The sequence below is a fragment of the Accipiter gentilis genome, chromosome 24 (genome assembly GCF_929443795.1).
Source record: "Accipiter gentilis chromosome 24, bAccGen1.1, whole genome shotgun sequence".
In the NCBI taxonomy this organism is placed as follows: Eukaryota; Metazoa; Chordata; class Aves; order Accipitriformes; family Accipitridae; genus Astur; species Astur gentilis.
In genome coordinates, this window is record NC_064903.1 from 2,011,444 (window position 1) to 2,023,744 (window position 12,301).

Below are 12,301 nucleotides of genomic sequence, written 5' to 3' on the forward strand. Positions count from 1 at the left end.
GGAAAGCAACAGGGAGTTGTTGTTTTTAACATGGAATAAGAGTCATGATCCTGCAAGCATAGCCAGGCCAGGAGGCGACTGTGGGAAGTGGTCACAGAGAAGATGCTGGAGAAAGCAGATGGGATCCTGCCAGGAATGGCTTCTAAAGAACTGTTTAGTTCAGCCTATAGAAATAGATGTGTATTTGTAGGTGTTTGCGTATGTGCGTGCAGGTGCATGCAAGCAAAAGGCATGAGCTCAACAGCCCTCGGCTGAACCCCTGCCGGCTGTTTGCATATGTACAAATGTGTGTATATATATACACAAAAGTACACAGACGGGGATTTTGAACGCCGTGTCCCCATCCCAGCACTTCCTTGTGTCCCCCCCCGTCTCTTCTCTCTTCCCCTCTGCCTGGCTCTCCTGCTCCCTCTGACCCACTCGGCCTGCGGATGCCACCTTTTCCCCTCACGTAGTAAAAGGCAGAGGGGATTTTTTTTAAAAAAAAGTCCTGCCCCTCCTTTTTCTTTGCACAGCATTGCAACATCGGTTTGAGAAAGGGCTCGCCATTCCTCCAAAGCGTCAGCTTAGGCCACGTAACAACACTAATAGCGTTGCCTGGTGCTCCAGGCTTATAACATGCACGGATCCTTCCCCTGCTCGCATATCCATTTTCCTAATCCAACCTAACGAGAAAGCTTTTTTTTCCTTTTCTTAAGCCTCTAACATCAGCACACGCACAGGCAGCAGCAGGTAAAGGCAAAAAGAGCATTTCCAATGGGAGGGAACAGAAGAAAGACCATGTCTCCATGTGATAAAATTTTATTACAAAATATGAGATAGATTAATAGTCATAGGGGAGTTTCAAGGGAAGAGGGGTTATGTAACAAACGAGCATCACCGGAAAAATAAACCTTCCACCCAAGTTTTCCAGGTCCCAATTTTTTTTTCACATTGTGTTCATCTCAGACAGTAAACGATCACTTTCAATCCACGCAGACCCGCAAAGAGATACAGTGCTCTTTTCCTATTTACAGCGATTATTTTTTTCCCCCTGCTATGATACACATGCAGCAGAGATGAGGCACCCGCCTCCCGGCCAGACTGGCATTTGTTCTGCACCAAACGCAGCTTGCAAAGCCTCCTGGGCTTGCAAACCTTTTCCAATGTCCCTGTCACCTAAGTGTCCCAGGGGACCGGGGATGGAGGGACCTTCATTCAGCTGGGGTTCACACACCCCCAGCTATGTCACTCGGCTCCGAGCCATCCCTCCCGTAGCAAAAAAAGAGGGGCTTTGCTCCGGTCAGCATCACTCCCCGTCTCCCTCCTGGGGAATAGCTGCCCTCAGCCACTGAGAGCTGCAATGAAATGCAAAGTTAGAGGCTGTCCACTTCTGTACACACAAAAATAGAGAAATAAAAGCCAAGGCTTGCTGTGGTTTTCCTTCAGAGTCTTTTTTTTTTTTTTTTTTTTTTAAGTGTTGCTTTTGCACTAGTAAAACATTTGCATGTCAGTGTTTGCATGCAGACCAGTGGTGCTGCTTGGGAAGTAGTACTGGATTGGGGTGGTTTTTTTGTTAAGACACTTCTTCCTCTGCACCCCCATCAAATAATAATAAAAAAAAATATATATATATATATACACACACACACAGAGCCTATGTGAGGATGAGCAGATAGATTATTTTTTTTTTTTCTGTAGTGAAAAAAACCAAGATCATCAGGAAAATTATTTAAAATTCCCCTAAGATTTAAAGCTGCCTGTTGGTTGTTTTGGCTTTGTACTGTTTTTCAGCGAACAGGTTTTGGGCCCCATCAGCACAGCAGGGGAGGGAGAGATGGAAATGGAGGGGTGGGGGAGGGCGGAGCAGAGGTTTCCTTCTCCAAAGAAAAGAGGGGGGTCAGTGAGACCCCTCTGAGAGGCCCACAGGCGAGGGCTAACCCCACGACCAGCCTGATGGCACAGGCGGCGGCTGGGCTGACCTCGTGCCCTGTAGTTTGGCTCACACCTTTAGGTTCAACCACAAAGGATACACCGAAAAAAAGGTCTTCCCACGTGGAGGTTGCAGTTACAGCCGTGGGGGCTGCTGGCTCCCCGTGGGGGGTGGTGCACGGGGTCCACGGTGCCGCCGGCTCGCCGTGCCAGGGCTCACCCGCTGAGGAGCTGAACGGGCGCCAGCGAAGCCGGGTGGAGCCCAGCAGGTCCCAGCACGGCTGCGTTGGGTCCCCACCAGCCCCACCGAGCCAGCCTGAGCTTCCTGGAGACACCGGCGGGGCTGAGGCATCTCCACGCTACCCTGAAATTCCTTTGGCGTGAGCTCAACCCGCCGTGCTGGCAGACACGCACGCTCCTACACCCTGCACCACCGCCGTGCTCCGAGGGGTTTTTCCATCATCAGAGACCTTCCCTGAGGCTCTCCAGGCCCATCTCAAAGCAGAAGAAAGAGGTAAAACTGTCCCCTGCGTGGAGGCTTAAGGCCACGCACCATTCCTACCCCCCCATTTTTGCAGGGGAAGATGGCACTGCATGCCCTACTCACTCATATAGCTCAACCCAACCTCCAAGGTGAGGTGGGAAAAAGGAGGAGCCCAGGTCACAGTGGTGGCATTGGCAAGGTCCTGCTCTCTGCCCTGAAGAGGAGCCAGACCCCACAGCCAACAAGGCAGATGGCAAACGAGCCCATTTGCACCAGCACCTGCCGATCCTGACGACAAGCGAGGGAAGAGCTGGAAAAAGAACATGGAGGACATACACATGGTCAGGAAAAAGCTGATTTAAGAGCCAGGCTCTCCAATCCTCAGTTGAACGCGGTGTCAAGAGGGTGCCATCATCAAACCCTCCAGCCAGGCAAAGACCCCAGTGCTGAGGTCTGGAAAGCCCTTGCCACGCACCGTCAGGGAAAGTCACCCAAGCCGGCTCCCAGCAATTCAGTGGCCTGACTTCACCCCTCCATTCCCACCCTCCCTGGTGGTATGGAGAAAAGAGGAGGCTTCTTGCCAAAGAGCCACACAAAGGGTTCGCTGCAGCGCTGCACCGCCAGCCCCGGGCACATCATCCATCCCAAAGCCTACACCACAGCACACAGACCTCACCCCCCTCAAATCCTTCCTGCCCTCCTCTCCTGTCACACCAGACCAGCTACGTGGACCGCAGGTGCGATCAGTTTTATTTATCCAAGGCAGAGGACAACCAGGAACCCAGCTACGGTTTTTGGCTAATGTGCGGTTTGGCAATAGCAGAGAGGGGTGGCCTTCAAATTTCCACCACCTGAAGATGCCACAGTTTGGCGTGGCCTTTCAGTTCACGCTGCAGATGCGCATCAGCCGGCTTGTTACTTAAATTTGTTCAAGGAAGAATAAAAGAGGAGGACGGTGTGGGGGAAATCAATATTCTGTTGAACACACTGGGCCCATTATTTGCTCCTGATTTATTTATTACCTGCATGGCTGCTGTTTAAACTGGCATGGCCTGGTTCTTGTTCTGCCTAAGTTTAACCCCCGGTAGACTTTGAAGAATGGCTGATGTGCCCCACGCGTCACGGCATCCCACAGAAGAAGAGGGAAGGTGCCTTACGGAGCCCAAGGCAGTGAACCTGTGAGGTAGGTAACTTGATTACAATCTGAACAGCAGGATTTATTGGAATTTTTTTCAAAGATGCTTTTTTCTTTTTTTCTTTTCTGTCTGAATGTGATGAAATGGCAACAGCAAAAGACCGGTGTGATTGGCGATGACTGATTCCTTGTGTGCATGTTCAAGGCATGAGTAGAGCCTGCCCAGTGCTTTTTGGAGAAAGGCACAGTGTGTTCTGGGAAACCAGAGCTTTATCAGTGGCTTTTTTGCAGTTCTCTGGGTGGCTTCAAGACCCATGCTGGTCCTCCCAGAGACACCTGAAGTCAAAATTCACCTTGGAAGCAGAAATGCTACGGACACAACCAAAACACCTGGCCAAGCAGGGCAGATATTCGCAGCCCCAAGTGAGCTGGCTGCCAGGAAACCACAGGTGGGCTCAAGGGGACACATGATGGCTTTTGTCATCTGCTTTTGTGCTGTCCTTTGCTTGAAGGCACGTCAGGTGAGTATGTCATAGGCCCTTTTGTCTGTGCCCCCACAGAAACCGGGATTGTCAACCCAAACAGCCCTGGGTACATGCTCCTGTTCTCGCACATCAGAGGTGCCATGGGGCAGTCCAAGAGGATTGCACCGACAGTTTGAAGTGAGACCTCTCACGCACGGCCAGGCTACCAACCCATCACAACCTCCTCAGGCTCACCAAAGGCACTGCCCCAAAAGGGGTAAAAAAATCCTAAAGAGCTTGAGACACGAAGGACAGTTGCTCCTGAGTGACAAATAAATACCAGGTTTGCTGGAAGAAAGCCCTTTGGAATCCAAGGTCCATCGCCCCAGCGCTGCCGGTAGCCTCGTCATGAGATCAGTCTGTAATTACAACTCTTTTTTAATGAGATTTCTTTGAAAACCAGAAACAGTTGGGGACAGGGCTTGCCGAGGGGGCTTGCCCACCACCCTTGCCCTGCCGGTTGATCACAGCATGGGTTTGTTCCTATGTACGAGAAGAGGAGAGGCCCCCTCAGAAAAGAAAAGAGTTTCAGCTGCTCTTGGAGAAGTGGTGAACGTAGGCGGCTCCTAGTTTTGGTGCCGCTTCATGTGGAGAGCCAGATGGTCAGAGCGGGAGAAGCACCGGCCGCAGGCTATGCACTTGAAGGGCTTGGCGCCCGTGTGCTTCCGATAGTGCCGGGTCAGCTCGTCGGAGCGGGCAAAGCGCCAGTCGCAGCCTTCCCACGTGCATTTATAGGGCTTCTCACCTGCGGGGAAGAGCCACAGGTCACTGGCACAGTACAGCCCCGCTGCCGCTCAACAGCCTACGTGGACACGCAACTGCCCGGCCTCCCAAATACCCAACCCACCCTCTCGGAGATGCCCGTCCTCCTTGGGAGGCCCTGGAGGGCACCCAGGGCTGTCCCACTGCAGAACAGGGCTCATGGCCACGCTGGTGCTTTGCACGACCAGGGTGCACTTGCTGTACACCATCCATAGCCACCAAAGGACCGTAAATTGTTGAGCTGCAGTAACCAGGTCTCGTCAATGTGCCCTCCTCCCCGCCCCACTTTGCTTTCTAGGCTTGGTTTCTAGTGCTGTTCAAGTTCCTGTTGGATTTTGGAACATTTCTGGCTAAAAAATTTTCTGAGTTTTTTGTTTGTTTTTATTTTTTTAACTAAAAAGCCAAAAATTCCTGTGGAAGGTGTTGCTGCTTATACAGGTGTGGGGGGCATGAAACCATCTAACGCTCTTTGCCTCAAAGTTCAGCCCTGCAGCAGCTCTCCATACACAAAACACTGTGTTTTCTTCAGAGCATCTGGGTGATGTAATGCCTCTGCCCTCTCCCCACCTCCTGCCCATACACACCTATTCCTGAACTGAAATCAATTAAATTGTGCAACTTCTCAGCCAGCTGGGAACTGGGCTGGAAAAGCCTGTGCCCGCTTCCAACCGCCTGTGTGCCCAGGTTGTAGAGCTGAACCCTGGCTGCAGCCCTCTCCGCACATGGGTGTGGTGCTCTCAAATATTAGCCCTTGCTCTTAACAGCCTGAACAAGCAGGCAGAGTTCAGGGAATGTGCTGACTTTCCCGACCTCAAATATTTACCATTTCATCGGCCAATTGCTGAGCGCACCACCACGGCATGAATGCACGTACACATGCAGCATGCATGTGCAGGCATGTGTGTCGTGCTCCAACATGTTTCCCGGTGAACGGCCGTTCCTCCCCACAGCCTGTGTGCTAGGCAGGCGGTGGTTTTGGCCAGGAAACAGAAAACATTCAGCCACAGCAAGATCTACAGTGTCTTGCACGCACTGGACAAAATATGAAAGCACAGACACGTGAACCTGGAGGAGACAGGGCACCGAGACCACATCCAGCTCCTCAAAAAGCCCCTGGGCTCTGCACCATGGGGAGGAGAGAGGTATATTTTTATGGCTCAGGTAAATAGAGAACTTAAGAGTCAATTTACAAGCAGCACGCTGGATGTTTTACGGCATGCTGGGGATCTCAGGGTTCGAGTTAGCATGCTAAGACAAAGGCGGGATTTGCACTGTGCAGCCACAGACATTGTCCCAGCCAGGTCACCTGGCTGGGTCAACCCTACCAAGGCCCTTTAGTTTCAAACAATAACAGGTTGATCTCCAGGATAGAAACAAAATGCTTTCCATTGTCCCACGAGCTGGCTCCATCTCCCAGGACAGCACGGCAGGGCAAGCTCAAACAAAGGACCCAAACTGGCATTCCCAGCCCCCGGGAGGCGGGTGAGCAGCCACCGGGTTATATATTTAATCTCACAATGGCACCCAGGAAATGAATGGTGTCTCCAGGAGATGAATACAGCCCAGCCCATAGCAACGGGCAAACCACAAGAAAAGATCTTAGAGATCATGTACTTCTCAGCCCAGCTGCCATCAGGCAAGGAATCCAGAGAAAGGGCGTTATTAACCCTTCAAGTGATGGAGCTGAAGTGGCATCAAGCGTACTTAGCTGGCAGGAGTTGGGACGGGGCCCTGCCGTTGCAGCTCCGGCGCTGCGCTCAGCGAGGCTGAGGCCACAAAGGCAAAAACGAGGCTTCAAAAATTAGACGCACACGCCTTGAGCCTGCCTGCGTATGGCGCTCTGTTTTGGATTGCCTTCTTTTTACCCGCCCCACAACACTACCAGTTTTTCTTGACTACTCAGGTCACATCTTCCTTCGCCTCTCTGCCCTTCCCTTTTACAGCAAGTGAAGTGGAAGGAGGCAAACACACTTGGATTTCCAGCCCAATTACTGGGAAACCTGGAAAAATGATTGCATTTTATTGGGTTCAAAAACTGCCTAGGTTTGCCTGGATACATCTCTATATTGTGACTCGTAGAGACGGTGCCTGTCTCAGATGGGTCGCGTCTCTGGGCACAGAGCTAAGACCCGTGCTCCGAACGGAAGGGGAAAAGAGATATTTCATTTTAAAGCGAGAGCCCTACCATAGCCCTGAATACAGACTGCTGTTGTGACAAATGCTTATCACCACCCAGCCCTCGGAGCCGGGACAATGTCCTTCCTGTTCCTTTCTTCCACCCCTTCCGTGTTGTTCTCCAGCCTGCTCCTACCCAGGCCCTGCCAAAAAAATATTGTACCTCATGCACAAAGAAAAATTCTTTGCTGGCTTGTTCGAAGGACTGATAAGATGAAAACGGAACAGAGCCAAGTGCAAGAACTGATTCCCAGCCTCAGGATGGGTTTTGTTCGTTGTTAATAAAAAAGAAAAGTGAACTCTGGGCCAGCTTAATTGCTTTCAGTAAAGATCAGCCCTTCTATAAAAGAGATTTATGAGGGCACTGATGGTTCCTGGACTACCTGAGGATCTGATAAAGTTTCAGATATAATAAATGCCTTAATGAGAAGACCTGTGCTTGAATGCACAAGTGCCACTGAGCTAGGTTTACCCCAGGGAAGCTGGTTGTAGTGGGAGCTCCTCTGTGCTAGTGACCCTGTTTACACCAGCAAGGGCGGCCCACGGCACCTTTGCCCTCGGGAATGAAGGCACAGCCTTTCTGTTCATGTATTCGGAGCCCTTCTGTACACGTATTTGGCTGCTCCAGTGATACACCACTAGCAGCTGCTAAGGGGACAAGCACTGGGTGCAAGTGGTCTGTGTGGCTGGTACAGAAGGAGATACGAGGGGTTCCTTCCTCTCCTTGGGAACCACAGGGGCACTTGACACAAAAGAGACAGCCCTTGTCTCCTCAGAGGTCATACAGATGCACCACATACCTTTAGGCAATCTTTCTGTAGGCTAAGCAGGATCAGACCTGGCTAGGATTTGGGAGATCTCAAAGGAAGAGCTCAGAGTAATAGAGGTTTTGGGGGCACCTCCTCCTCCCAATCCATCGACTCGAGAGCCTCTGAGAGTTCTCCTAAATTCTAGACCATCCCTCCAGAAGGCAAGCAAGTGCACGCAGCAGTGTACAGTCGCTCTAAACCAGTGCAACCATTGGACTTTTTTTGGCATTAATATCAATAGACTTAACTGTGCTCCTTACCCCAATAACCACCCTAATTAAGGTAATCTACCCAGCTACATTATCACCACCATCACCAGGCACAGCATTAGAAGTGCAGGCTGGTAGAGTTTCCTGATGATGTGGTGCTCTTACCTGTGTGAGTCCTCTGATGTGCCTTCAGGTGGGAGCTCTTGGTATAAACTTTTGAGCAACCTGCAAAAACAGAAAAGACACAACTTCCCTGTGAGAAAGGGGCCCTTCCTCAAACAAATCCAGAACATTTATATTTGAGGTTAGGGACAGAGCAGGCCTGAAAAGCACTCTGGGTAACAGTATGCAAATAAGCCTGGCTATACCCGTTTTGTTTCAGCAGAAACTAAAGCGCATTTGTTCTCCAAGACAGACAGACCTTTACAACACTCCATCTTTTGCCATACAACCCTGACACCCATGGGCATTATGCTGGGAATTAGGGGGGCGGGGAAGAATCAGGCACAGACTTTCAAATCCCCCTTTCTTCAGCCAGGTCTTCGAGGCAGGATGAAAACATTAAATTCACCACCATTAGCTGCTGGCTTTGTGCTGCCGTTCGTCTTTCTGGATTCCAGACGTAACTGATATCACTACTGCAAGGCTGGAGGGAAGATGTATTTTGTAATAGTCCCAGCCCCAGCAGATATGGTAAAAATGTTCCAGGAAATGCCAGGTACACTGTGGAGCCACAACCTGGCTTTCAGGATCCAGAATAAAGCCAGTGGGAAGTTTTTTCGGATCAGCAACAACAGGTTTCATCAAAGGAAGGCTCTTAACAGAAACACCAGGACTTCATCAAAAGTTTCAACAGGCATCTCAAAATGAATCATTGCTAGTCCCTCATTTCAGTTAGATAAAGCTTAGAAAAGCGTCTCATGCTGCCTTTATGGCCCTGCTTCACTGTGTTTTGACAAGCATATTAAAATATGAAGTTTTATGACCTGCATAAGCAACATAGTCATATTTTTCGTTCCACTGTTTCCACACAGCCTAAAGAAGCCTCTTGCAGGACATCACCTCTCCATGCTGTCCTGCTCGGGACGTGCAGGAGCAGCTAGCTGCCTTTCCCTTCCCCATGGTAGGAGGGGTGAGGGTTGGTGACTGAGTTCAGTTTTGCTTCTGATGCTCTGAAGCCTCAGTGGTCCCTCACGGTATGCATGAGACCAAGGACTGCCTCCCTGCTGGACACAGAAACGAAGCCAGCTGAGCACCCAGAGCAGTTTCCAAACCCAGCGGGAGCAGCACAGAGAAGCCAGAGCAGGGCACGGCTGAGCTTCATTTCCCCATGACCATGTAGAGGAAAAAGTGCTGCGGCCGCCACCTGGAAACTTGGATCGGGGCTTTGCAAACAGGTCTCCCCTGTTCATCAGGTTACTGGTGTGAACTCGGCATGCCTGTCGCTTCCTCGCGCAGACCATGTCAGTAAGACCTGCTGCACCTGCCACCAGTCCCGACTGCTTTCACCTCTAGCTGAACCTCAGCGTGAAGGATTAGAAGAAGCCCTCTTTGCACCCTTAATCCGTCTCCCACCGTGAAGGTAGGAGGTAGAAAATTCAGCACAAGCTGTTAACCACAAGAACATGGGTGCAGCTTCTGGCTCAGAAAGTCCCTAATCTGGAGGTTGCCAGAGGGCGGGATGGTGTTAAGCACAGAAAGATCTCACTAAATATGTCCTATTCTTATGTACTTCCTCGGGGCACTGCTGGAGACAGGATCTGGGCTAGACAGGCCTCTGGGCTGACCTACTACAGGCACTCTTGTGCCATGGAAAGAGCACATAAATCTTGCAGGTGGCAGTTAGGAAATTACTTTCCTCAGTTCACACACCGCCGTGGGAGAACTGTTTGCTAATCCCCAACAGCAACAGCGCAATGGCTGGGGCTCGGCCCAGGAAGTGGGGGGTGTGTGTCCCTGCACAAGGACTGGTGATTTTCATGCCCTCACGCTGCTTTCACTGGGGTTTCTCGCTAGGAACATGACTGCTTCTCTCCCATGCGGCATGAATGACAGTTTGCAGCTGTGGGTCCCACAAGCCCTCTGTGCATAATGCAGGAAACACTGCAAGATCTCCTCCTGCCAAGGCACGACAGGTCTTTAGGTGGACATGCTCATGCAATGAGGTGACACAGAGGGAACAGCTTCAGCTCTGGGCTGATCGCTACCCTGAAATGCCTTTCCACACCATCCTGATGCAGTACGTGAAGACACTGAAGGATATGACAGAGAGATATTCAGCTCATTGCCTCTTTGGAAGAAGAGAATTGGGGCTGCAGAGAAAGACTGTGAAGGCTGCTTATGGAAATTACTGGATGGTTTGCCACCTATTATGGGAGAGTGGGAAAGGAAAGGTCAGTGAGAAAGCCAGCATGGTTTCATCTGCGGAGGGCATGTGGCTGCTCAGGGTTAGGCAAGACCAGAGCGAAACAGACAGCTAAGGCAGCAGATTTCCAGGAGCATCCCTGTGCTTTGCAGGAGCTTTCTGCCTTTCAGAGTCAGACTTGCTTTTGCCAGAGTGCGAAGGGGAAATGGAAAAGGAGAAAAAAAAGCATCAGCTAGCACAGGCAGGATCGACCTCTTATACTCTCTTGGTGTTGGTGGCAACCCCACTTCCCTGGGGCTCTCCACCGAACTCCATAGCTCCCTTCATCACGCGGGCAAGGTGATTTCAGATTAAGCTCCTGCGGAGGCCCAAGGCAGCCCCCAACCTCAGTGTGTCAAGAAGAGACAGCCCCCAAAGCTGAGCCAGTACATCAACCATGAGCATACCTGGGTAATCGCAGTGATGGATTCTCCTTTTCTCCAGCTCAGGGTTGTTGCGTCTGTTGTATTTGGGAGGCTGCATGACAATGTGCCCTTGGGAGAGCGTCCCAAGGCCATTGGGGACTGGGGGGACCTGGGATGACTGGACCAACTTCAGTCCAAAAGTGGCTTCATAGGATGGTGGGGGAGAGATGGTGTTGATGAGCTCAGGTTGATTTTCTGGGCTGCCAGGCTGTGAGTTGGGGGGTGAAGGGGGCAGGTTCACCCCTGGAGCAGGGTAGAATTGCCCTGAGAGGCTGAAGTTTCCCTGTCCCTGGGAGACATGTGGGTACTGCTTAACTGGCCCCCCTGGCTGGACAGGTCTGTGGACCACACTGGACATGGTGTTACCTGTGGACATGGTAACACCACTGAGACTGTTGATGGCTGTGGTGCTGTTGGAGGAGGATGTCAGAGTGGTAATGTCAGCGCTTCCGTTGCCAAGAGGCATCTGGTAAAGCTGGGATTGCTGTGGATTGGTGGATAAGGGGATCTCAGAAGGCATCTCCTGCTTGATGAAGATGTTGTTCACTGCCACTGACTGGGGCATGCTGAAGACACTGGTGAAATCGGGCAGGGTCTGCGTGGAGCCGGAGGCAGAAGAGCAGGGCTGGGCGAAGCTGGTGCCAGGCTCTGTTTTGATCTGTGGGAATGGCGTCATGGGTTTGGGTGGCCGGTAAAGTCCAGTGCGCAGGTGTGTCGTGTCTGGCAGAATCACATTGATGTTCACGCTGTACGGCGTAGAAGTGGGCTTCTCTGTGGAGAAGAACTCATCCACCACTGAGGCACTCTCCCGACGGTACTTCTTGTCTGGTATCATTGGGATGGGTGGCACCTCATTTGAAAGGTACTTATCCAATTCGGACCGTGCCTGTGGCAAAAAATAAAAAACACGAACTTGTGAAGAGTGACCTTGACACACTGGTGGTGGGAGTCCAATGTTCAACAAGTACTTAAGAGAGCAGGAAATCGAGCGAGCAGCAAGAATGGCCCAGGAGTCACAGGCTGCAGTGATTAAGCTTCAGTCTCTGACTCAGCCAGACTCCCCAGGAGTGAATCACTGTCCTCTGTCCCACTTCCCTCCTACCTATTTGCACTGATAACAAAGGGTAAGCTAGGCAGAGGATGCAGTTATGAGAGAAATAGAGCCTGATAAAGAAGTCACAAGCTTTAGGTACAAAGCTTTCGTCACAAACAGGAGAATTTAACACTAGAAATAGGATGAGATCAGAAACTGCTCCAGTCAGCCTAACGCTTTGGGCATGTTGGATCTGCAGCCCACCTTTGACATGCTGAGTCTGGTCTCCTTTAAACTCAACAGCCTGAGATGTATTGCATTTTATCCTAGGACAATGACTAACTGAGAATATTCTAGGACAGCATCTTTAAATAATTGAGAATAATGTGGGCTATAGCCCTAGAAATCTAGGTAATGTTGCCACTAATTC

General features: G+C 51.0%; 1 protein-coding gene across 6 annotated transcripts in view; it reads right to left on the reverse strand.

Annotated features, from left to right (window-relative positions):
• Positions 1 to 847: 847 nt before the first annotated feature.
• The window catches only part of LOC126050211 (Krueppel-like factor 5), a 39,974-nt gene continuing 28,520 nt past the window's right edge, over positions 848 to 12,301 (reverse strand). For 5 of the 6 annotated variants that reach the window (XM_049827800.1, XM_049827797.1, XM_049827799.1 and 2 more), the window contains exons 3-5: positions 10,821 to 11,724; positions 8,175 to 8,234; positions 848 to 4,799 (exon numbers count right to left, since the gene is read on the reverse strand). In XM_049827800.1, the coding sequence (XP_049683757.1) occupies positions 4,621 to 4,799; positions 8,175 to 8,234; positions 10,821 to 11,724 (1,143 nt within the window). In that variant the 3' untranslated portion in view covers positions 848 to 4,620. The remainder of the gene's footprint in view (positions 4,800 to 8,174; positions 8,235 to 10,820; positions 11,725 to 12,301) is intronic. The other variant, XR_007509458.1, reaches the window with a different exon arrangement.